This window comes from Lissotriton vulgaris, chromosome 4_1, assembly GCF_964263255.1.
Source record: "Lissotriton vulgaris chromosome 4_1, aLisVul1.2, whole genome shotgun sequence".
Taxonomy (NCBI): Eukaryota; Metazoa; Chordata; class Amphibia; order Caudata; family Salamandridae; genus Lissotriton; species Lissotriton vulgaris.
Window position 1 is genome coordinate 174,262,541 of NC_141691.1, and position 26,670 is coordinate 174,289,210.

Here is a 26,670-nt window from a genome sequence, read left to right on the forward strand (position 1 = left end):
ATGGGTATCCAGGGCAAAGCAAAGACTCTTCTGGCATCGTTTCTATCAGACAGAGTACAGTCTGTGAAAATGGGCAGCTACTATTCGCCCAATTTCACCTTACCTTGTGGAGTTCCTCAAGGCTCCTCGCTAAGTCCGACGCTTTTTAATATCTATGTATCGGACTTAGCGAGGGTGATCAAGTCATTCGGCATAGGAATAACATCATACGCCGATGACACTCAATTGGTCCTGGCTATTCATAGGAACGGAGCTGCAGTGGCTGCTAACTTTCAGGAAGGAATGAGAGCAATTTGCACTTGGATGGACCAGAACTGCCTAAAATTAAACTCTGACAAGACGGAGGTCATGCTTTTTGGTGATCTGACCCCGTCTTGGTCACCAGTCTGGTGGCCAGCAGAGCTGGGAGATCCTCCTCACCCTGTGAAAAAAGTCAGGAACCTCGGAGTTCTACTCGACAATAAGCTTACTTTCCATAGCCATGCTAATGCAGTGGTCTCGGCGTCCTTTTACACTCTGAGAATGGTAAAAAAGCTTCTTCCTTTTCTTCCTCCTGACTCAGGCAAAACCCTAATGTCTACACTAGTCCTTTCAAAGATTGATTACTGTAACGCATTATGGCTGAATGCACAGGAACAAGTCATGAACAAACTACAATTAGTGCAAAATGCTGCAGCTAGAATTTTAACTGGCACACCTAAATTCTTATCCATATCGCCCATCATTCGCCAACTTCATTGGCTACCAGTGAGAAGCCGTACAAAGTTCAAGGCCTTGTGCATCATTTATAAAACACTGAACAACACCGGACCGGATTTTTTAAAAAAATCCATTACTCTATACAAACCCAAGCGCTCTCTACGCTCTGAGGCATCCCAGCTACTCCATATTCCACGCACTAAGAAAGTAACATGGGGCGATAAGCGCTTCACAATTGCTGCTTCTAAATTGTGGAATGAGCTCCCTCTTAATATCAGATCAAGCTCCTCCCTACTCATATTTCGGAAGCACATCAAAACATGGCTTTTCAACCAGTAAGCTATGTAGGAGCTCTCTGCAATCTTAACGAACTCTAGCGCCGAGACACCGGAAGGTATTTGTGCGCTTTAGAAATTTTATAAATAAATAAATAAATAATACATATACCCAGATATTTAATTCTAATACTAGCCCAGAGGAGTGGGTTCATGGCTGAAATTCTCTTCAATTTCTGGGGGTCAGCCTTTCTGACTTTTTGAAGTTGACCTTAAACCCGGACACTTTCCCATAAGCCTCTAAAACCTCCATTACCGTGAGGATAGAGCATTCCGAATAAGTGTATCTAGGGTGCAATATCTAGGGGTGTTACCTGATAGTGGCCGCCAATGGCTCAACCACGAGAGCAAATAAAAGAGGAGACAACCCTGCTGCATCCCTCTAATTAAAATCATCCCCCCGAACTTGGTTCTGTTAACAATCACTTTGGCTGTTGTAAAACTAGCCGCTATCCAGGTTAGCATGTGGTCACCCACACCTATCGCCTACAAGACCTGTAAGAGGAATACTCAACTGACTATACTGAATGCTTCTTCAGCAACTCATGATAGGATAACTAAGAGTATCTTTCTGTAGTTAGCCTTTTCCTTTAAGTGGAGTACACGCCTACAATTATCCACTGCTTGCCTCTGAGGGATAAATCCGGATTGGTCTTGGTCCATGAGGTAAGGCAGATCGGGCATTAACCTATTGGCCAATACTCTTGTGAGATTATTTACATCAGAATGTAGAAGTGCTATAGGGTGCTCGGCCTCATACAAGTTACTAGGTTCACATACTATGTGTAGTAACATAATATTTGCTGCAGAAATCAAGAGTGATACTACTTGAGAGTCTAGGAAGAGTTAAGTAGAGTTATTAAGCGTGGGGTTCATTCCAGTCTCTTGTATAATCTTTTAATTAGCCCGTCTGGTCCAGGGGATTGATTAGAATATAAAGCCGAAATAGCCTGTAAGACTTCTTCGGCTGAAATTAGCTCCTCCATACTAGCACTATTGGCCTTAGTTAATTTCAGAAGGTATAACTCATTAATAAAGACCGTAACTTTCTCAAGTTGGATTGGGTCTTTACGATATAAGGTGGTGCAAAAGTCTCAAAAAACCCCGATTGTATCCTTACCTGTTCTTACTGAGTGTGTTGCCGTTGTTCCTGATATGAGAAGGATTTTTTCTGGATACAAATTACAGCCTCAGTCTCCTTGCCAATAGGGAGCCAGGCTTATTGGCTCACCCACAGAATCTTGGTTTTAATCATAACAGCCTTTTCTCTGACTTATCTGTGGCCTGGAGATCAATCTGACCTTTTAATGAGGTTGGTGAAAGTGGTTGCACCACTTGTTATTTGGAAACAGAACAAGTTGATGTGCTAAACCTTGGTCTGCTGCTGTGTGCTTTGGTTTATTGTATAATTCCTTTTAATGAGGTTGCCTGCCTTAAGGCCTTCAGGGAGCACCTGAGTCCATGTCCCTCTGTTACTATTTTTGGTTCCACTTCCACAGATTCTCTTTAGGCCCTTCTAGCCTGATAGTGCTTTGATGTCTCCACTATGCAACATCCTCTAAAGATCTGAAGACTGCCTTCAAGCATCCCAGAATATGCTCAGGGATACTTTACCTGTGTTATTCGCCACAAAATATTGTGTGATAATATCATGCGATGCTTGTGCTTCGTTGTTTTGTTCCTCACCCCTTTCTGATGTAAGAGTTCATTTTAAGCAATTCCTAGAATTTCAATCTGTTCAACCAACTTCTTACTCATGCTGGAGGTTCTGTATCTTTCCTCTGCCTTTTAAAGTCTAAGGGATGTCCTCAACGCTATTTGCTAGGCCTTGTCTGCCCAAGTGTGCTGCTCAATGTGCCTGCCCACCACCTCCACCATTGCCAGTCTGTCGATTGTATGTGAGTTCGCCCTCATATTCAGGTTTATGTTCTGTTCGCAAGCCCCAAATTGGCCGCTGTTATTCATGCCCTCCCGATCGAGCACAATCTCGGGGGTCCAACTTCTTTTGCAGAATACAGCTACTTATCGGGCTGATACCTACATCACTATGCTACCATGAGTTTCGGTAGGCACTTTGTACGACCCGGGATAGGAGCTAATAGGTCAGACGCCATGTTTGTCTGACCTTAGGCCATGCCCCCTCGAGAAAACCTTCGTCTGTTTCAATACAAGCTCCTTATTGTCACAGAGAATCACAATGGCTGCAATGCATATCACCATCAGAGCTTAATACTGTTCCAGAACCTAACAATTCATTTTTGTGATGATTAGACACTGAAACATCAAAAGAAAAACATTTCAACAAGAAGCATGAAATAGTTATACAAAATACCTATTACAATGTTGGTTTTGTTGCATTTGCAGGAGATGGTCTTTTTAATGTAGATTTGAAGTAGAATTCTGTATGTAAATGAAGGCAAAATACATGTTGAGGCAAATAAGAAATGCTGGGACATTGAGAGCAATGTCTGAGCATCTAGCAACTGAAAGGCTGGGGGAAGCATGCGAGCCAGCCCCATCTTTGGTTTTCTTTTGAAGATGAGGAATTCTCAAATGAAAAGAGGGGAAGAGCGAGTTCTATACTCTTGGGTATTTTTTAGGAAAGGCTCTGCCTCATATTGAAGCAAGTATGAATCATCTATGTATGATATAGGGGGAGTTCATATTTTGGATGGTGTTTGATTTTTGTTGGTAGCCTTAATGGGATAGTTCAGTGAGTGGCATTTAGACCAGGGTTCTCCAAAGTCTGTCCTGGAGGGCCCGGTCCATGCCAAATTTTTAAGATAACTACATTTATCTAAATGGAGGTATGTTAAGAATCTGGCCCTCTGACTTTGGGGAACACTGGTTTAGACAACTGGATGGACACTAAAGGGATTCGAGCATAAGAGTAAAATGATTTGCAACACATTTCTAGGCGTTGTGGTCTAGAGGCTGAAAACAATGGATTGTTTGGGCAGATCAGTGAGGAGGCTTCCGAGTATCCATCTTACTTCAGGTGGCGCACTAGCTAGATATACTATCTATGGTTTGAAAATTAAGCACATTACTCTGACAAATGAGGTCGACAGGTTTAAAATCACATGTCTGAATATATTGCTCGCAGGACATGTATTATTACCTACACTGAGAGAGATGAGTGAGGTGGTAGTTTTGCTTCAGGTGGTTAGTGCCTATGATAAGGAGTTTAGTTTTTGTCTACAATGCGGAAAAACAGTCCAGTGATACGGAAATATTTAGATAAGGAATTGCGAATGGTGGATTGGAGAGAACTGTCAGAATAACTGACACTGCCAGGCAGGATACATATAGGAATGTGTAGGGTACCGGCAGGGCCCAACAAGGCAGAAACTGGGTCGGTGTTGCTTGTGATGCAGTTCAGGGGTGACTTGGCCTGGCAGTTTAGGGATGGACTAGTCCTATTGAACAGGACAAAAGCTGATTTGCATATGGCTGGTTCTTGTCTAAGGTGGCATGGTGGGCAAAAAAACGACGAACTGGGATGCAGCTCAAAGTAATTATCAATCGGCTGAGATTCATTCACAGAATCCATTTATCATTTTCTGTTTCTCTCAGTATGACGCCCTATGTGTGACTGCTTTGCCCAGAAGTTGGTCCCATGTTTAATGTGTCATAGGACTCAAGCTGCAACCTACTGACGAGGTCCAAATAGGCTGAAACCAGTCTGGGGTTGCTTGTGATCCTTTTCAGAGGTCCATGATGGCAGTAATTCCATGTAACATGGCAGATAACAATCTCAACTTTACTCTAGCTACATTTCCCTGTGTCCTGACCAATGTTATATACGTGCCAGAAACTTGGTGAATGGGCATGTAGAAAGGAGACCTTTGGTAACATTTCATATGCCATTCTGACTTAAACCAAAATATTTGCACTGATGAGCTTCAGTAAATTTCAAATCTGAAAATAAAAACAAATGCTCAAGTTTAACATCATTTTCAACCAGACGTTCTATTCAGAGACACATATTTAGCTCATTTGACTCGACCATCTTGGTAATACCTGTCCCATCCTTCAGGTGACCAAAGTTGCAGATCCGGCTGATGCTGAGCACCCAGTTCTGCATTTCTTCTTCTGTTTTTGCCACAAGATAAAATGTGCGGAAGGTGGTTTTCACAACAAAGATATAGTGGTTTTGAAATTCTTTCTTCACAATGTTGAGGCCAGTGTGTGTCTGCACTTCGCACTCGTTGAGATCTATCACCCGAATGGGCTTCTTGGCGCTGTTGGTTTTGTAGTACTCCAAGACATCTGGGTTCCCGCTCATCCGACCTCTCCGCAACACAAACCAACGTTTTCGCCAGGCCTGTGGGATATAAACGAACACCCATTACAGAGAGAATATTCATGGGCATCCTTGTCCACATCTCATTGACCTGCCAAAGAAAAGAACATTTGCATCTTAGACTATTTCAGACTCCAATCTTGATAATTCGGCAACGTTTGAGTGGCAAAGGAGCAAATAGAGGAGCAAGGTGAACCTGGAACCTCATGCAAAGAGAATAAGGTTGCAAAATGTGTCTGAGCCTGTGCCGGCATAACTAGGCAAAACTGTCCTTGAAAACATCCGACTGACCTCCAGTAAATGCAAGAATAAAGTCATCATTCGTTAAGCCATGAATAAGGCGTATTGGGCCCTACCTCCAAAAACTAGCCACCCGCTAGCCCAACTCAAGTCTGCGTTCAGCAACAGCAAATCTGTCTGGGAGACCAGGGTTTGTAGTATTCAATGAAGCCAAATCTCAGCGCTGAACTAAACGACAACTTGAAAACGAAAGCAATCCATCTTGCAATGATTGAAGAAGATCTGACTGCACTCCCTTTTTTTCTGTATTTCACCTAGCGCTTTGAAGCAACATCAATGCACCGCTTTATAAAAAAAACAACTGTCAGTAAAGGTTTTATTTGTATTTTTGTTAAATTTTCTATAGTGGATACAAGGCCCATTTAGCACATGGACTGTAAAAAGAGACAATGTCTCGGAAAATACATATATATCTGCGTGGGCAGTCGTTCCTATAGGCACAGAAGTCAAAGATGTTAGGTCAGCTGGGTCTGGTGACTTAGTGGATTGATGCGTCCGTTGTAGTGGCCTGTATTCAACCTCATGGTCACAGGTTCAAATCTTGGCGGATCCACTCAGCCTTTCATCCTTCTGAGGTCGATAAAATGAGTACCATTGAGTTGGGTAACAATAAACATCAGTTATTCAGTGCCAAGATACTCTTGGGTGAACGTGTGCTTTACAAATAAACGTCATGTTACGTTAAAAAATGCATATAGCCATCCGAGGGCAATAAAACGACTAATATTCTGCACCACAAAGCCCTACGTTTATGGGCGTGCTTTATAAATAGAGATGCAATGTTATTGGAAGAGCTGCTTGAGTTATGCATTCACTGCAAATAAGGATTTGTAACCTAAACATTACAAGTTTGCATACCAGAGTGTCGCTCAGTGTTTCATCCAGCTAAAGATGATAAAATGAGTCCTTTAACTACTCTTGAGGCAAATTCACAAACAATTATTTGAAAATCTGAAATCTACAAATCTTAGATTAACGTCTGGCGCTTTGCTAAAAAAAAAAGGCACTTCGTAGGGAGATCTGTGCGAATCTTGGAATCCCCCAGCTCTACCTCCACTAGACATTCTTCTGCAGGTTGCATCTAGTAGGTACGTGTAATTGAGCAAACCCTTTTTTTTTTCTTTCTTTAGGTAGAGAGAAAATCTTCAGACAACCATAAAATATATAGATCAGTTACTTCCTTTTTGCGATCTGGAAAATAATTTACCCTTCCCTCTTAAAAACAGTTGTATGTGTGGTCACACATCTCAGTGGGGGGCTTGTGCGGTGTGAGACCCAGCACCGTTGAGAGGATGTGAAGTTACGACCAGAGCAGCCAGCTTTGGAACTGGGGGACCAGGTTTGAGTCCCAGCATCGCCTCAACATCCTGTAATTCTAGGCAAATCATTTAGGGTCTTATTCACAAAGGGCCTCCGCACTCGTGGTGGAGGTCCTGTAGTGGTGGCCAGGGGGCCCACAATTATGGCAGGTCAGCCGCACTGCAGTTACTCATTGCGGAGGTCCAGCCATGAGTGCAGGCCCCCGCCACAAATGCAGATGCCTTTTTGTCTATTAGACCCTTAATCTTTCCGTGCCTAAAAAACAACAAAAATGAAGGTATCTGGGTGTAATGTTACTGGTACTCATGTAAAGTGCTTCAATACCTTTGGGTCGAGTTCTCGCTACATGAATGGAGAAGTGTGGCTCACGGTGTAGAGCAGGCAGACCCGGAAGCTGAGGTCAGACCCGGGACCAGGGTTCAATTCCCGACGCGGCAGGGTCTTGAGCTCAAATGTCCACGGACTCGATAATTCTCGCTTCGGTGCCTGCTCTAATCATGGGATCTCACTCTGCAACTCTGGGCATTAAGCTTGCTTAATCTCCACAACGGCCCCCCTGCAGCGGGATGCCTGGCTTTCACCTTGGGGATGCCCTATAGGGGCTATCTCACAGGGAAAAGCCAGGACGGGTTCCCAAGGCAAGCGCCGGGAAACCTCCGGGTAGCTGTGCGCTCAATAAATGCAATAATAATAATAATAATAATAATAATGTGCAAAAACAAGAGGGTGGGAAACAAATAATGTGTAGCACGTGGGTGGGTTCAAGAGAAGGACAGAAGAGGGGACATGTTCTACAAAGAATGGGAAACAAAGAACATGTAGCGGGCAGGGCAGATTAAAAAGACAGGATGGTGCTGGGTGTTGCAGGGTTGGATGAGAGGGACTGCAAAGCCATGTACTCTCTAGGAGTGTGTGCCGAAAAATAAAAATAAAAAGAGTACCTGAAGGAGCCTGCAGCCAGTGAAAGGACACTGGTCACAGGAAGTAGTACTTGGCCCATGCTCCATGGCAGGGTCGAAGACTGAAGCCCAGGCGAAAGGAAGCCCAGACCAATAGGAAGCAAGGAAGCAAGAGTGACGTGGGAGACAACGAATGGCAAGTATAGGTAAGTGATGGGTGGGCTATAAGATCCTTTTAAGATTTTTTTTCCACACATGAGATTTCACAAACACAGCACAAAAGCTGTGTAGGTGAAACCTAAAAACTGACCGCAAATTACAAGCATCATTAATTTCCCCTTCCTTTTTAGCACTTAGTAGGCATCTGAACAAACAAACAAAAAAAGTGGATTTGGCTAGCATTCGCACATGGTGAAAGCAGGCTGCAATAAAAAAATATAATTACTTTATCCTACTGCAGACCTAAATCATAGACAGATATGTAAGGTTTTCACTTGATATAAGCCTTACTCTGTATGAATAAAGAAAATCAAGTTCAGCCATCTCACAAACTATGTGCGCCTTTGCTTAAATCTGAATAAAGGGCGTTAATATGATGCACGCTAAAAATATTTTTTTAAACCTTTATGTTATCATAGCCAAAAAGTGTCTACTGCATTATCAAGACATGTTCTTAATCCAAAGAATATAGTGGGTTTTGCAGTCCTTGGACATCTGCTCTGAGATGAGTCAGTGGTATTTACTGAACATGCAGATGTTCTGCATACTGCTGAAGAGAAGAGCAGTCATTATGTGGACGTAAACCAAATTGAACAAGCACTGACAGAGCCAAGAGATCTGCTCTGTATTGATATAATATAAAACATTGGTCTTTTGGTATCAACATGAAGCATTTTTATGTCTGGATGTAAGCGTTGGTGTGGAGATCTTGGCCTTGTGTGAAATCCCCAACTGGTCAGCTCCCTGACCTCCACATTTTTATCCCAGCCCCACTGCACCCCACAACCCACATACACAGCGCTCCGCTGGTCTGTAAGATAGTTTTGCCGAATGTAAATACCCAATACGATCTACATGGAAACAAGTGTTTTCCAATGTTGGTTCTGAACGTTCTGTACTTTAATTATAACCTTTAAGGATCTAGGAGTTTTGAGTTCAAGACACTGTTTTACATTCCATAAGGGTGTGTGAAGAATATTGCACAGTCTAAGTATATACTTTTTAGGGGAGAGACATCCAGATCTTGGTTATTGTTGTAATCACACCATTGTTCAGTTCAATACTCCAAGATGGCGCAATTAGATTTAATGCCATTGTGGCATCGTGCCTTTTAGGTCTTAGGAGAGAGGACGCTGTGACGACACAGGTGACAACGCAAGCTTTTCTTCCTCATCTTAGAGAAAGATGATGGGCAGAGCAGTAGACAGCATAATGAGGGACATTGAAAGGGGAACGAAGAACATGGTGCAAGACAGGTGGCGTTGTGGGGGGGAATAGAATACACTGGGCTGCAGTGGGCAATAGAAAAGATGGCACACAGATATTTTAGTTCTTCTTGCTATACAAATAACAACAGGAAAGGGGAAAATAATATGTGTTAAATGAGGCCACAGATTATTCTACAAATGGATATGAGAAGAGGGAGGTAAAATGAGCTATTTTTTCGATGGCGAGAGTAGCAGCATGAATGATGCTCAAGGTGGGCAAGGAAAGTAGGGAATACAAATAATGGTGAGAGAAGAGGAAAGACGATGAGCAAAAAATGCACAGGAGTATTAACTCATGTTTCTATAAGGTGCTATGGGAAAAATGCTAAAAAGAGGAGGGGGATTGTCGGGGGTACTCTTCAGAGGGAGAGAAACACACTTTAGGTTGGTATTGAGATGAACTGTTGAAGAACAATTGGTAGTCACTGAAGTTACAGGTGAGGAGAAACGTCAGGCCACTAAGGCACGGTTCTCCAATGTTCGTCCAAGAGGGCCGGATCCATGCCAGATTGTGAATATGCTAAAAATCGGGCATGGATTCGGTCCACCAGGACCAACTTTGGAGAACCCTGCTCTAAGGCAGGGTTTGTCAAAGTCGGTCCTAGAGGGCCGGATCCATGCCCGATTTTTAAGATAACTACGTTCATCAAAATGGGGATATGCTAAAAATCTGGCCTGGCTCTGGCCCGCCACGACCGGCTTTGGAGGACCTAATGTGCTAGTAAAATACACTGGAGGATGGAGTGCAGAGGACAGCTTCTTATCCGTCTGCACTTGTGTCAGCCCTGCTGTTGCTTGTGGTGATTCTTGCTCCTTACATGAAGAAGGAAGAACTCTTTCTTGAGAAGATGGACAGCCCAGTACCTGTAAGAAGGATGAGGAAACAGGGAGGGAGCACACTCCTGACCTCTTAACCGGGTCGTCCCTTCGCATTATGGTCAATGCAGTTCATACACCTCAGGATAAAATTCGTGGGTATAACACCAAGTTGGTGCAAGCAGGTGCTAGTATCTGATGTCTCTAGACGCAAGACATGGCTCGCGTTTCTGGATAGTATCCGTCATCAGTAGAGATAAATCCGGGGTGGTTAAGAGGCTGCAAACAATCCAGGCTTTGTTGCCTCTCGGGCGCGGAGGTGCATCGCCTATAGCTCCTCAACTTGGTGTTATACCCACGAATTTTATCCTGAGGTGTATGAACTGCATTGACCATAATGCGAAGGGGCGACCCGGTTAAGTGGTCAGGAGTGTCCTCCCTCCCTGTTTCCTGTTTCTGGGGCTTCCTCGAGCCTACTTAGCTGACGAGCTATAGGCGATGCACCTCCGCGCCCGAGAGGCAACGAAGCCTGGATTGTTTGCAGCCTCTTAACCACCCCGGATTTATCTCTACTGATGACGGATACTATCCTGAAACGCGAGCCATGTCTCACGTCTAGAGACATCAGATACTAGCACCTGCTTGCACCAACTTGGTGTTATACCCACAAATTTTATCCTGAGGTGTATGAACTGCATTGACCATAATGCGAAGGGGCGACCCGGTTAAGAGGTCAGGAGTGTGCACCCTCCCTGTTTCCTGTTTCTGGGGCTTCCTCGAGCCTCCTTAGCTGACGAGCTATAGGCGATGCACCTCCGCGCCTGAGAGGCAACGAAGCCTGGATTGTTTGCAGCCTCTTAACCACCCCAGATTTATCTCTACTGATGACGGATACTATCCAGAAACGCGAGCCATGTCTCGCGTCTAGAGACATCAGATACTAGCACCTGCTTGCACCAACTTGGTGTTATACCCACAAATTTTATCCTGAGGTGAATGAACTGCATTGACCATAATGCAAAGGGGCGACCCGGTTAAAAGGTCAGGAGTGTACTCCCTCCCTGTTTCCTGTTTCTGGGGCTTCCTCGAGCCTCCTTAGCTGACGAGCTATAGGCGATGCACCTCCGCGCCCGAGAGGGAACGAAGCCTGGATTGTTTGCAGCCTCTTAACCACCCCGGATTTATCTCTACTGATGACGGATACTATCCAGAAACGCGAGCCATGTCTCGCGTCTAGAGACATCAGATACTAGCACCTGCTTGCACCAACTTGGTGTTATACCCACAAATTTTATCCTGAGGTGTATGAACTGCATTGACCATAATGCGAAGGGGCGACCCGGTTAAGAGGTCAGGAGTGTGCTCCCTCCCTGTTTCCTGTTTCTGGGGCTTCCTCGAGCATCCTTAGCTGACGAGCTATAGGCGATGCACCTCCGCGCCCGAGAGGCAACGAAGCCTGGATTGTTTGCAGCCTCTTAACCACCCCGGATTTATCTCTACTGATGACGGATACTATCCAGAAACGCGAGCCATGTCTCGCGTCTAGAGACATCAGATACTAGCACCTGCTTGCACCAACTTGGTGTTATACCCACGAATTTTATCCTGAGGTGTATGAACTGCATTGAACATAATGCGAAGGGGCGACCCGGTTAAGAGGTCAGGAGTGTGCTCCCTCCCTGTTTCCTGTTTCTGGAGCTTCCTCGAGCCTCCTTAGCTGACGAGCTATAGGCGATGCACCTCCGCGCCCGAGAGGCAACGAAGCCTGGATTGTTTGCAGCCTCTTAACCACCCCGGATTTATCTCTACTGATGACGGATACTATCCAAAAACGCGAGCCATGTCTCGCGTCTAGAGACATCAGATACTAGCACCTGCTTGCTCAAACTTGGTGTTATACCCACAAATTTTATCCTGAGGTGTATGAACTGCATTGACCATAATGCGAAGGGGCGACCCGGTTAAGAGGTCAGGAGTGTGCTCCCTCCCTGTTTCCTGTTTCTGGGGCTTCCTCGAGCCTCCTTAGCTGACGAGCTATAGGCGATGCACCTCCGCGCCCGAGAGGCAACGAAGCCTGGATTGTTTGCAGCCTCTTAACGACCCCGGATTTATCTCTACTGATGACGGATACTATCCAGAAACGCGAGCCATGTCTCGCGTCTAGAGACATCAGATACTAGCACCTGCTTGCACCAACTTGGTGTTATACCCACGTATTTTATCCTGAGGAGTATGAACTGCATTGTCCATAATGCGAAGGGGCGACCCGGTTAAGAGGTCAGGAGTGTGCTCCCTCCCTGTTTCCTGTTTCTGGGGCTTCCTCAAGCCTCCTTAGCTGACGAGCTATAGGCGATGCACCTCCGCGCCCGAGAGGCAACGAAGCCTGGATTGTTTGCAGCCTCTTAACCACCCCGGATTTATCTCTACTGATGACGGATACTATCCAGAAACGCGAGCCATGTCTCGCGTCTATAGACATCAGATACTAGCACCTGCTTGCACCAACTTGGTGTTATACCCACGAATTTTATCCTGAGGTGTATGAACTGCATTGACCATAATGCGAAGGGGCGACCTGGTTAAGAGGTCAGGAGTGTGCTCCCTCCCTGTTTCCTGTTTCTGGGGCTTCCTCGAGCCTCCTTAGCTGACGAGCTATAGGCGATGCACCTCCGTGCCCGAGAGGCAACGAAGCCTGGATTGTTTGCAGCCTCTTAACCACCCCGGATTTATCTCTACTGATGACGGATACTATCCAGAAACGCGAGCCATGTCTCGCGTCTAGAGACATCAGATACTAGCACCTGTTTGCACCAACTTGGTGTTATACCCACGAATTTTATCCTGAGGTGTATGAACTGCATTGACCATAATGCGAAGGGGCGACCCCGGTTAAGAGGTCAGGAGTGTGCTCTCTCCCCGTTTCCTGTTTCTGGGGCTTCCTCGAGCCTCCTTAGCTGACGAGCTATAGGCGATGCACCTCCGAGCCCGAGAGGCAACGAAGCCTGGATTGTTTGCAGCCTCTTAACCACCCCGGATTTATCTCTACTGATGACGGATACTATCCTGAAACGCGAGCCATGTCTCGCGTCTAGAGACATCAGATACCAGCACATGCTTGCACCAACTTGGTGTTATACCCACAAATTTTATCCTGAGGTGTATGAACTGCATTGACCATAATGCGAAGGGGCGACCCGGTTAAGAGGTCAGGAGTGTGCTCCCTCCCTGTTTCCTGTTTCTGGGGCTTCCTCGAGCCTCCTTAGCTGACGAGCTATAGGCGATGCACCTCCGCGCCTAAGAGGCAACGAAGCCTGGATTGTTTGCAGCCTCTTAACCACCCCGGATTTATCTCTACTGATGACGGATACTATCCAGAAACGCGAGCCATGTCTCGCGTCTAGAGACATCAGATACTAGCACCTGCTTGCACCAACTTGGTGTTATACCCACAAATTTTATCCTGAGGTGTACGAACTGCATTGACCATAATGCGAAGGGGCGACCCGGTTAAGAGGTCAGGAGTGTGCTTCCTCCCGGTTTCCTGTTTCTGGGGCTTCCTCGAGCCTCCTTAGCTGATGAGCTATCGGCGATGCACCTCCGTGCCCGAGAGGCAACGAAGCCTGGATTGTTTGCAGCCTCTTAACCACCCCGGATTTATCTCTACTGATGACGGATACTATCCAGAAACGCGAGCCATATCTCGCATCTAGAGACATCAGATACTAGCACCTGCTTGCACCAACTTGGTGTTATACCCACGAATTTTATCCTGAGGTGTATGAACTGCATTGACCATAATGCGAAGGGGCGACCCGGTTAAGAGGTCAGGAGTGTGCTCCCTCCCTGTTTCCTGTTTCTGGGGCTTCCTCGAGTCACCTTAGCTGACGAGCTATAGGCGATGCACCTCCGCGCCGAGAGGCAACGAAGCCTGGATTGTTTGCAGCCTCTTAACCACCCCGGATTTATCTCTACTGATGACGGATACTATCCAGAAACGCGAGCCATGTCTCACGTCTAGAGACATCAGATACTAGCACCTGCTTGCACCAACTTGGTGTTATACCCACGAATTTTATCCTGAGGTGTATGAACTGCATTGACCATAATGCGAAGGGGCGACCCGGTTAAGAGGTCAGGAGTGTGCTCCCTCCCTGTTTCCTGTTTCTGGGGCTTCCTCGAGCCTCCTTAGCTGACGAGCTATAGGCGATGCACCTCCGCGCCCGAGAGGCAACGAAGCCAGGATTGTTTGCAGCCTCTTAACCACCCCGGATTTATCTCTACTGATGACGGATACTATCCAGAAACGCGAGCCATGTCTCGCGTCTAGAGACATCAGATACTAGCACCTGCTTGCACCAACTTGGTGTTATACCCACGAATTTTATCCTGAGGTGTATGAACTGCATTGACCATAATGCGAAGGGGCGACCCCGGTTAAGAGGTCAGGAGTGTGCTCTCTCCCTGTTTCCTGTTTCTGGGGCTTCCTCGAGCCTCCTTAGCTGACGAGCTATAGGCGATGCACCTCCGTGCCCGAGAGGCAACGAAGCCTGGATTGTTTGCAGCCTCTTAACCACCCCGGATTTATCTCTACTGATGACGGATACTATCCTGAAACGCGAGCCATGTCTCGCGTCTAGAGACATCAGATACCAGCACCTGCTTGCACCAACTTGGTGTTATACCCACAAATTTTATCCTGAGGTGTATGAACTGCATTGACCATAATGCGAAGGGGCGACCCGGTTAAGAGGTCAGGAGTGTGCTCCCTCCCTGTTTCCTGTTTCTGGGGCTTCCTCGAGTCTCCTTAGCTGACGAGCTATAGGCGATGCACCTCCGCGCCTAAGAGGCAACGAAGCCTGGATTGTTTGCAGCCTCTTAACCACCCCGGATTTATCTCTACTGATGATGGATACTATCCACTCTAGAGACATCAGATACTAGCACCTGCTTGCACCAACTTGGTGTTATACCCACAAATTTTATCCTGAGGTGTATGAACTGCATTGACCATAATGCGAAGGGGCGACCCGGTTAAGAGGTCAGGAGTGTGCTCCCTCCCTGTTTCCTGTTTCTGGGGCTTCCTCGAGCCTCCTTAGCTGACGAGCTATCGGCGATGCACCTCCGTGCCCGAGAGGCAACGAAGCCTGGATTGTTTGCAGCCTCTTAACCACCCCGGATTTATCTCTACTGATGACGGATACTATCCAGAAACGCGAGCCATATCTCGCATCTAGAGACATCAGATACTAGCACCTGCTTGCACCAACTTGGTGTTATACCCACGAATTTTATCCTGAGGTGTATGAACTGCATTGACCATAATGCGAAGGGGCGACCCGGTTAAGAGGTCAGGAGTGTGCTCCCTCCCTGTTTCCTGTTTCTGGGGCTTCCTCGAGCCTCCTTAGCTGACGAGCTATAGGCGATGCACCTCCGCGCCCGAGAGGCAACGAAGCCTGGATTGTTTGCAGCCTCTTAACCACCCCGGATTTATCTCTACTGATGACGGATACTATCCAGAAACGCGAGCCATGTCTCGCGTCTAGAGACATCAGATACTAGCACCTGCTTGCACCAACTTGGTGTTATACCCACAAATTTTATCCTGAGGTGTATGAACTGCATTGACCATAATGCGAAGGGGCGACCCGGTTAAGAGGTCAGGAGTGTGCTCCCTCCCTGTTACCTGTAAGAAGGATAATGGAGTGGAAACCAGTAGGATGGATATGTCCCTTGCTGAGCACGAAAAGTCTAATGAAAGGCAATAGTGATGGACATATGCTAGAAGGTGTACCTCTTTGATAAGTAATAACCCAGGAGAGGGAGGAGGCACAAGGAGACAAGGCACTAGGAGAGCTTGCATTGATCTCAGATGAACTGCAACTCTGCAGAGCTCTCACCCACACCGATTAGCTCAGCAAACTATCACTGATTTATTTTTGAATTTTGTTTTATTCAAAACACTAGTTTTTAAATTAATACAAGGCCTAACTATAACATCACTTTATCCTTTGTTTTTCCCCAGTGAAATTCTAGTTTTTTTTTTTACTTTAACCTAAATTCTTAGAAGCTCAGCCAACTATAATGTTAAAGGAACCTGTAATATTTTCTGTGAATTTCAGATAAAAAAAAAAACATAAAATGAGATATTATTCCCAGACCTATTTATTAATGTCCCTTTAACCCTTTGGGTTGTTCAGTGAATGTAATTTTTTTTTATAATGTAAAGTAAAATCTTATTACCTTACCATTCTATAACATCACTTTAACCTTTGTTTTTTTTATCATATCAACTCACCCACTGACCATACCTTTTAACCATTCACACTAGGGAGTTGGATAGGCTGCCTAGCCGAAGGGTATGGCGCAATCCTCTGCAGATGGCCCACTCTCCTCCCGGCCCTGCAGCCTACCCCAGATACGTGCCCAAACTGTGTGCAGCATGGGGTTGGGAGCATTGCCATGTTTTTTCCCCAGTCCCGCAGTTCTCCCACAAAAGTACAACAAGGGGGGCCACACTGGGTTTTGTGGGCTCCTTCAGGACCTCGCCTGTGAGACTTTCAAGAGTACTGCAGGACTGGTGGACTGAAAAAAATATATATAGTTTGACTCTGGGAGGGTGGGGCGCTCTGGGACCCCCACTCAAGTGCTGAAGGGGTCAGGATATCCCTAATCTGCCCCCGTATACTTTATTGTTTTGTTGCTGTTTGCTTTCGGGACACAGGTACTCTATCCTGTAATGGCAGCCCTAACATTTCTCTCAAAATTGAGGCTAGCCAATCAGATTTCTCGGTACCAAGGGACCGTGCCTGTTCTGCGATATGGAGATGGCAGATGGGAAAAAAGCACTCTTGGCCAATCAGAGCTCTCTGTTTTTTAGATTTGTGATCATGTGGAACCTACTGTTCAGATCTCTTTATTTTTTTTTAACTTTAATTCCTCAAAATAGGCCGAACAGATTTACACCAAATCACAAAAAGCACACTTCCAAAGTAAAGAGTTAGCTTCTGATGGGATATTGCATTGGGAAAATATGTTTCCGGACATCCCCAGTCCCCTTTTTTGGCAGCCTTTGCTTGACGGATCAACTCGAAACTTTCAAGAAAGGAGCGAAGGTGGATGAAAACATTCACCAAATGTGGGTGAAATTAACAGATATGCTATGTGAGATCTGTTGTACCTGGTTTCTCCTCCTTTCTAGTTGCTCAAGCCAGAGTGAGTGTGGTGTCTGCGTGGAATGTTGGAGTGCGTGATGTCAGTGAGTTTAGAATGTGAGAGTGCCTGTGTGTCTGTGGAATGACAGTTGAGGAGTGTGGGCTGAGCTACTAACATCTTGCTCCTGGTGGGACTATCTATTTACTATTTACTGGACCCCCAGCAGGCTGGATTCAGACCCGCGCACTCAACAGAAGCTGTCATTCTTTCTGTCATGGAGGAATTGGGCAGGGGTGCGGACGCTAACATCTGCCAGGCCCTGGTCCTCCTGGACCTGTCGGCCGCCTTTGACACGGTCGACCATGATATTTTGGTCGACCGTGTCGGGGAGGCCGGCATCCAGGGTACCGCCCTGGCCTGGGTCCGCTCCTTCCTGACCCAACGCCATCAAGCTGTCAGACTATCCCAGTTCTCTGCTTCCCAGGTCAAACTTACCTGTGGTGTCCCACAAGGTTCTTCCCTATCCCCCCTCCTTTTTAATTTGTAACTTTCCCCACTTATCCGTGCCCTCCGACAGTTCAATGTCACAGCGTTCAGCTACGCTGATGACATACAACTTATTTTCAACATTGATTCCTCTGCTGATTCTATTGCCACCTTCCAAAACACCCTATGCTTTATTAGTAATTGGATGAGCTCAAACCACCTGAAGCTCAACCCCGACAAGACCGAGCTGGTTCTTGTCGGGGGTTCTTCCAACCCTTGGGACTCTTCCTTCTGGCCTGTCAGCCTCGGCAGTCCACCCCGTCCTGCCAACTGTGCCAAAAGTCTGGGAGTCGTCATCAGTAGCGACCTCTCTATGACGCCCCAGATTAGCGCGGTAGTCTCCTCTAGCCATTTTCAATTAAGAAAAATCAGGAAAATCTCCCGGCTACTTACTTCCGAGGCCCTTACCCTGGCCCTGCTTGCGCTAGTAATATCGAGGCTCGACTACGCCAACGCGCTCTATGTAGGCATCCCAGCCTACCAACTCAGGCGGCTTCAGCTGATCCAGAATCAGGCTGCCCGCCTGATCCATTTTCTCCCAAGAGATCAACACGTCCGTCCCCTTCTAAAAAGCCTCCTCCCGGTAGCCGCCCGCTGCAAGTTCAAGCTAGGCTGTATCATTTCCAAATCCCTTGCCGGTCAGGGCCCCCTCTTCATTTCTTCCCTCCTTCAACCCTACGTCCCTCCTCGTACTCTCCGGTCTTCCCAACTGGCCTTGTTATCCATTCCCAGATACAAGAGGAAGAAACACGGCGGGCTCAAGTTCTCCTTCCTGGCCCCCACTTTTTGGAATTCCCTCCCCCTGCCTCTCAGACTGTCCACTTCGTACCCCAAATTCAGATCTTCCCTTAAAACTTTTCTGTTTACTGAATCCTACAAATAAACGGCCTCTTTGCTCCTTCATCTGCTCTCCTCATTATGGCGCCAAGAAACCTAATGGTGTTAGTTGCGCCTTATAAATTTGTTTAACATAACATAACATAACATAACATAACATTTACTTATCTTCTTGATACTACCTGAGACTTACATGGAACTTGTATTGATCTTCTAATAAACCTACATCTTGGATAAACTATCTGGCTACCTGTACATTTTATCATCTTTAACTCACAACATTTTCGATCATAAGCAGTGCATGATGGGGTGCCAATTGTAGTTAGTTCATTAAACAATACCTAGCGAATTAAAGTGGTTTCTCAGTATTTAAAAGTTAGTTCTTACCTCATTTCGGCACCTAACTGTAGCATCACTTTAACACTAGCTTTTTTCAGTGAATTTTCTTATTTATTTTTTACCTAATCTGAGATCTATAATTACACTTTAACCTCTGATTTTCTCAGTGATTAGACCAGTAGAAAGACAGGTACACAGAGAGACAGAGAGACAGAGAGACAGAGAGACAGACAGATAGACAGATAGATAGATAGATAGATAGATAGATAGATAGATAGATAGATAGATAGATAGATAGATAGATAGATAGATAGATAGATAGATGGATAGATGGATAGATGGATAGATAGATGGATAGATGGATGGATAGATAGATGGATAGATGGATAGATGGATAGATGGATAGATGGATAGATGGATAGATAGATAGATGGATAGATATGGCAAGCGTTCAGTTTGATATCACGCTGTTTGGCTTTAACTCTCAAGCTCACAATCCATCCGTGGAAAGAAGTGCCCTGGTAACTGATCTGCTCCAGACAGGCAGGCAACAACACACAGCAGGAGCTCTGATACATGCTGTCTTATCTGCAGGCATGGCAGATGGCATCAAGCTCGAACCATGTGCAACTCCCAAAAATATGCAGAACTTCAGAGAAAGTCTGCACAAGAAAACATGCTACAGATTTATAACTGGAAAAACGCATACATCTTGTGAGAATTTGCGAACATGAAGCCAAAGTCTTTGTCCTTTGCCAGATGGAAACTAACAAACATTTTTAAGTTTATTGTGTGGTATAAATCAGCATGAAATAACGCACTCTAATTCTTCGCACTTTATATCAATGCTCAGAAATGACCTAAATAAAAAGTTAAGTTCCATTATTCTTCATGTTGTACAGTGCAGTTACTATAGCCAGGATTGAGATTTCTGTAGAACAGGGCTGTATTTATGCACTAGGTTATCACCATCAGCAAGGATGCAGTATTTACCATGTGTGGTAAATACAACAATTAATGAGCCAGAATCTGGATTTACCATAGTGAATTGGACATGTTTTGTTTTTTCCAGATTTTTGTAGTGAGGGCAATTATTTCGGAGTGGGGAAATTACCCTGCAGTGAGATATTTACTAAAGGGAGCGTTAATTGTTCTATGTGATGCATACCAACCACTCAACAGGATTCCAACATGTGTTGTGTCTTGGATATTTAGCTAATCAAACCATTTTTGCAAACATTTAGGCTGTGAATGAGGCTTTGGAAAAAAGCTTGCCCTACTTGTACACTGAAAAATCTCATCTCTGCTTCTCTGTGCCACTGTTATTGACTAGGAGAAATTCCAGCCAGTTTAACATTATACTTTCAATCCCCTTCCACCTCTCGACCCTAGCCTACAACTGGAGGAATGGAATGTAAAGAAAGGAATGAGCTTACATGCCTTGTCCTAAAGAGGGAGCCATGCCTGCTGTATTATCTCAGTTTTCATGTGCAACTGGAACACATTCTGATGTCCAGGTTTTCCTCAGTTCTGCATAGCACACAATGGACCATTTGAGCAAGTTCTTGGCTACAGCCTCTGATGTAGTGTAACACTACAGGCTGCAGAGTAGAGTGGGTCTATTTAGAACAGAATAGAAGAATAGAGCACAGCATCATGCACCTGATACTTTCATTTATTAAATATGGAATCTTGTTACAACATATTATGGGAGAATAAACCCAGCATGCACTGCAGTTTTAGACTTCAAATGCCCAGATCATGACAGTCATGCAGATAGTGCAGATCTACAGATTCCAGAGAGATGCTCTTCACGTTCGTCCTTACAGTCTCATACCTGTGCCTCTGCCATCAGCCTCTGGTGTTGTTCTTTTAATGATGCAGCAACCGCTATGAAGTAACTCTATAGTTCGGTGAACACGCCGTGTTGAACACAGAGTCCTACAATGTCATGAGGATATTTAAGTATTGATTCCTTGCCTAGTATAGTATTGCACACCATCTGATACTTGTGGGAGAAACAGGGAGCCGGTAAGAGGAACCGGCAAGGAGTCTGTGCGAGCTGCAGGTGCGGAGGCCATGGGTGATGGGCACTAGGGGTTGGTCTCCTGAGAAGCTGTTCATGTTGATCATGTTGGCCTATCGATTTGCTGGTCTTGCATGGTGACTATTCTGCTTCTTTCAGAAAGTTTAAAGATAAGACATATTCCTGGAGTGAGCTACAGAGGCAGCAAATAACCACCATAAAGAACTGAAGAAGTGTTGTCCAGACCCAGTTAGTTTGGGCTCTGACACAGGATGCAAAGACCTGTTAGAAAGCCAATGAAGTCGGTGATGTGGGTGAGCTTGGCGTAGGTAGACCACAAGCTTTCAAAAAGTGGCCCTGAGTAGAAGAAAATCACTGGCAGAGAGTTGCGTTCATGATAAAAAAATATTATCTTCTAAAGGAAAGAAAAGCAGTTAAAATATGGTACCTGGTTAACACATAATTGTGGATATCTCAAATCCCACTATTTTAAATGTTCTGTTCAATTTAATTCGAAAACTGATAAACTGCTCCCATTCTCAGTGTGATGATGTTTACTACCATTAGGCTGACACAAATTGTATTCCACCCATGATGGGTCCAAAGACCAGAGAGAGAGAAATCAGTCTCAGCGCCGCTCGTGATCCCAGCCCTCTGGCATCTTCAGTGATGCCAGGTGAGTCCGGCCCAGCCAGATCCTCTGGTCTTGAGTGCCGCTCCTCTGCAGGCATCAAAATATCACCCACCTGCCCATATATATAAAGAAATTAAAAAACTGAAGTGTCCACTGGACAGACATAAAATGAAGTAGAGAATGGGCAAGATCCAGTTGGTTTATGCCCCCAGGTAGGGTGTAGTTTAAGATATAAAAATTAGTTGAAGGCAAAAGTGAGTTGTATAACTCAAAGGCATCGTTTTAGTTAATCAACCCAAGCCAAAAAGATCCACTTCCCAAAGTTCTAATCCCCTAGGCTGCACTGTGAGAGGCATAGGTATCTTATTACATACAGTCCATGTGAATGTAGCCACTGCCCTGGGTCCTGCTGTAGATAACTTATACCCCACCGAGTGCCAAATACGTATTAGAACTGTCTTCACAGACTTACAATGGACTCTAGGGTTGCTCCACCCTTGACACAGCCATGCAGCCAAATGTCAGAGTCTTGCAAACGCATTATGTGTAATCGAGGGCTAATGCATCGTAAGGGGCCGCCACACCCTGTTCACCAAAGAGAAATGGAAAAGGAGAAAAGGAGGAAGATTGAAGCAACCCAGTTAGAGCTGGGATGGCCATGAAGGAAGCCAGATTTACTTAACAGCCTTCCTTCTTTTTCCACAGGCAAGTGAATGAATTCTTAGAAGGACGTGCAGTGGGAGCTGGGCATAACAGGTGAGGATCATACTCAACAACCTTCCTTTTTCTATAGCAAGGATTGTCAAGGGTGCTGTTGGTTTTAACTGTAATCAAAAGAAATCTATTGATTCTGGGCGTTCTTACATAAATTGCTGAAATGAAGGAGCGAAACAATGAGGTAATGGAATATTTATCTGCATAATCTACCTATTCATTAATTTATTTTGCAGGCTTAGGTCCACACTTAGATTACTTCGATGAGCGTGCCAGAGAAATGTCTAAAACATTTTGGTTGACATATTACATCGTAAACGAGGCAGTGTTTGGTGCAAACACCTTTTGCAACTGTATTATGAAAACAGAATTGAAATAGAAAGGATATTTGCTGGGTTACATTTTGTTGTGACAGCCATGTACTGTTTCTTGTGCGTTTTCGTACTACGTTACAGAAGTGTGCTATTGTGTTGTACTGTAGTTGTTCTGTTGTGTTATGTTTACTGTGTTGTTGCATTGTGCCCCGTTATTTTTCTATTGTGCTATTATTTTGTGTTGTGTCATATTATTTATTTTTAAACTCTTTTTATTGATTTTCTCAAACTTGACAGGTGCACAGGTAGTCATACACAGATCGCATATTGTAATATTCAATACAGTATTCGGTACACGGCAACATCTGAGACATACAAAATCGTACATTTATACATTGTATGGTAGCTATCAAGTCACATAATACCCCGGACCTTACTTTGGCAAATTAGGTTTATACTCCTACAATATTGCAGCAGCGCCAAACTTTCTCGGATTAATATACATTAGGCAGAGGTCAACAAAAAATTCCTTATTGACAGTAACTAGCAAGTCTCTGATCACCTCACCCCACTAAGCTCATGTAGGCCTCATCCATATAAGAACGGTAACCCATCAATTCTTCCCCTTCTGAACTTTTTCCATACCCCGCACCACAATCCACCCTCCTGGAGGCTGGACATTCATAACCACTATGAGTATTCCATGTGTGCAGGTCTGGCTCCCCTCTGGGGGCTGGAGTCATCAAGTGCCATTAAATAGCATTTCAATGGGGCCCAAATGTCACTGGGTCTGGAAGTCACTGGTAATAACTCAGCATATATCTCAAGTTGTTCTTGACAATAAATGAGATCATCTATCCAATCCTTGAATTTAGGCGCTCTCCCTCTGCCCCATCGTCACGCCACTCTCCTTCTAGCCATGAGTAGCACCAGTGAACCAAATTTGCGGTGCGCCGCCTGCAGTGGTTTCACGTATCCCAAGAGCGCTAACACTGGGGACGGCTCCACCGCTATATTTATCATCTTTGATAGGGCAGTAAAAATCTGTAGCCAGTATGCCTGCACTCCATCACTAGCCCATGCAAGGTGCAAGAAATCGGCACCTGGGGCATGGCATCTATCGCAAGTATCTGAGTCGCGTAGCTTGTACCTATGCATGCGAGCAGGTGTATAATATAACCATTGTAGGAACTTATAATGAATTATTCTAATTCTACTGCTCGCCGAGATCAGAATTCCCATTGCCTATCCGTCAGCTCCATACCTAGGTCCTGTCCCCACTTTGTTTTCGCCATCGCAACTGGCTGTTCTCTCAGTGCATGCACCGTTTTATAAATTACAGAAACTAGGTTAATAGCTGTAGCACTCTGAAGAATCCGCTGTAGTGGCGTTAAGATTTGGGGTTCGTTAGGGAAGTCTGGTGTAATAGCCCGAAGTCCCTGTCTGAGGCGGATGTACAAAAAAGTGTTGAGAGGTGACTGTTAAATACCTGTAAACATGTGCTCCAATGTTCGAAATTTCCCCCCAAGTTTTAATGGGTGCGCGTTCTGCCAACTTGTGAAAAACAGTCTCCTGTTGAAGGGGCATGTCTGGGTGGTACACTAATGGTATCAACGGCGAGTAAAGCATGGGAACATCCAACAGTCTGCCCATTTGGGACCAAGCGTTGACCATACTCATCACTGTCGTTGGCGTCCTATCTCTGCCAGGGGGTGAGATGTATAATGCACCCTCAATAGGGACCGGCAGGGCAAGCCAATGCTCTGCCGCTATCTTAGGCATATATCGAGGTTGATGCACCCAACAGAAAGCGTAATGTGCATGTGCACTATAATAATACAATTCAAAATTGGGAATCCCAAATCCCCCTTTTGCATAAGGCTAGTAAGAATCTCCCACTTGAGCCTCGGGTTCTTCCCCCCCCCCCCCCCTCCCCCCTCATACACCGGGCGGGTTAGCTCAGATCGCAACTGTTTAAAGAAATAATTTCCTGGATAGAACGGAATATTTAAGAATAAATAAAGTTGTGTCATATTATTGAATTGTGGTCTATGGTGCTCTGTAATGACTTTAGCATTGTCAACAAATGCTCCTACATCTCTAGCCACCAGCAGCACGCTGCTTTAAAGCTCCAGGACAAACAACCATTTCCACCAGGCCTACTTTCAGCCAGTTCCCTCACCCCTGTTTACACATATCTGCAGATCTACCTTCCCCAAACGGCTAGTGCTTTGTGAAAACGGCTGGGTTCCACTTGAACGCAGGCGCCTCCATGGCCACTCCTTCAGTCTTCGGGGGCCCTTCCGCCTTGGCGTATCACTGAAATCGGCGTTTCCTACTGGCACCACACGGATACCCGGTCCTCACTCATGTTTTCACTATACAGTAATAATAATAAAAAATAAAAATAAATGAGTTTCTAAAGAGCATGGTTATACTATTCAGTATGTCCCCACGCTGCAGCTAATTACCGGTCCCTGATCAGATCACGCAGGCTGAAAACCGTATCTTCCAGAGGCCTTATGTGTGGAAAAGCCATGTTTTTAATTTTTTCCAGAAGATCCCAGTAAATGGTACTTGTTCTTACTGAGCTCCCTCTTGGGCAGTAGCCTAATACTTGTCACAATTTGTTTTCTGTCTTGCTCGGCCCCACGCAGGGCCTGACTCAGTTCACCTCAATCTGCCCCAGGATGGGGGGCACATCCGCTTCATGATACATTGTGGACCTGCAGGCATCCGGGGGGGGGGGGGGGGGGGGGCTTCATGCTGGTTTGCCCCAGGTCCTACCGGTTATAATATTTAAAACAACATCAGTGTGTGTGTGGGTGACTCAGAACTAATTATATCATCACTTTTACACACTGCCACGGCTCGTATCGTAACCTCCGCGCCCCGCCCAGATGCCCATCATGGGCCGCACCAAGTCCACGAGGATGTCAACCCTGCCAAGTGGTGGGGCATCTCAACATAGCCACTCAGACAGCTTCTTGACTCATACACTAGAAAAATGCATTTCGCCCACAATCTTCAATCCACGGCCCGACAATTTGAACGTCATTGTACAAGAAATCCAAGACACCAGGACTGCCATTGAGCACCATATTGACACACTAGCGGCAGACCTTCCCATCCAACGAGGCCTATCAACATTTTTTTCAGTCCCCTGTACTACGGTGAAGCATATTAAAATGTGTCCAAATAAATCAGTATTAAATTAGAATAAATTTAGAGTAAGAATTCTATCATTTTTTTAGGCTTATTTGATGTTTTCACTGGTTATTTTAAACTGGCATTTCATGACTAGTTCAATGAAATTATTTGATGTACCAGGCATATATTTTGTAACCAAATCAATACTTGAAGCAGCTATTTTCGAGTACTAGAACAGTGTTTACATATATTTGAGTTGAATATAATGATGGATCAGACATAGAAGGGGAGATTGGAAGATCTCAGCCTTGCAGGATGACCAGAAAAAAATCTTAGCCATACAAGTGACAACCTCAGAATCTCAGAAATGTACTGTGGTTAGCTTATGCAGGTTTTGTACAACACGAAGAGTTAGAGGGACACAAGTGTAAACTATCATATCGTCTGCATACATTGAGTACACGTGGATCTGAGGTCCTCGTGGGAAGCCCCAGTCCTCAACTTCCTGCCTGAGTTTCTTCACCAGGAGTTCCATTGCCAAGACAAACAAAAGGGGGATAATTGGCAACCCTGCCTGGTCCCCCAACACCCAATTAGAGAAGGCCCTAGCCTGTTTGATAGAACCAACACTCAGCAATCGGGGATAAGATCGGTCAAGGTTTATATCCAGAACTGTATTGAAATCAACCCCTATAATCCACGGAATTTGGGGCCACTCAGCCACCACTTAGGACAGACGCTGCAAGAAAACATCCTGATCCATATTTGGAGCATACACACTACCCAGCACTAACAT

General features: G+C 45.3%; 1 protein-coding gene across 1 annotated transcript in view; it reads right to left on the reverse strand.

Moving 5' to 3' along the window:
* GAB3 (GRB2 associated binding protein 3) overlaps positions 1 to 26,670 on the reverse strand; it is a 394,003-nt gene that overhangs the window by 177,819 nt on the left and 189,514 nt on the right. The window contains exon 2 of the mRNA XM_086918495.1: positions 5,058 to 5,361. Coding sequence (XP_086774621.1) covers positions 5,058 to 5,361 — 304 coding nt within the window. The remainder of the gene's footprint in view (positions 1 to 5,057; positions 5,362 to 26,670) is intronic.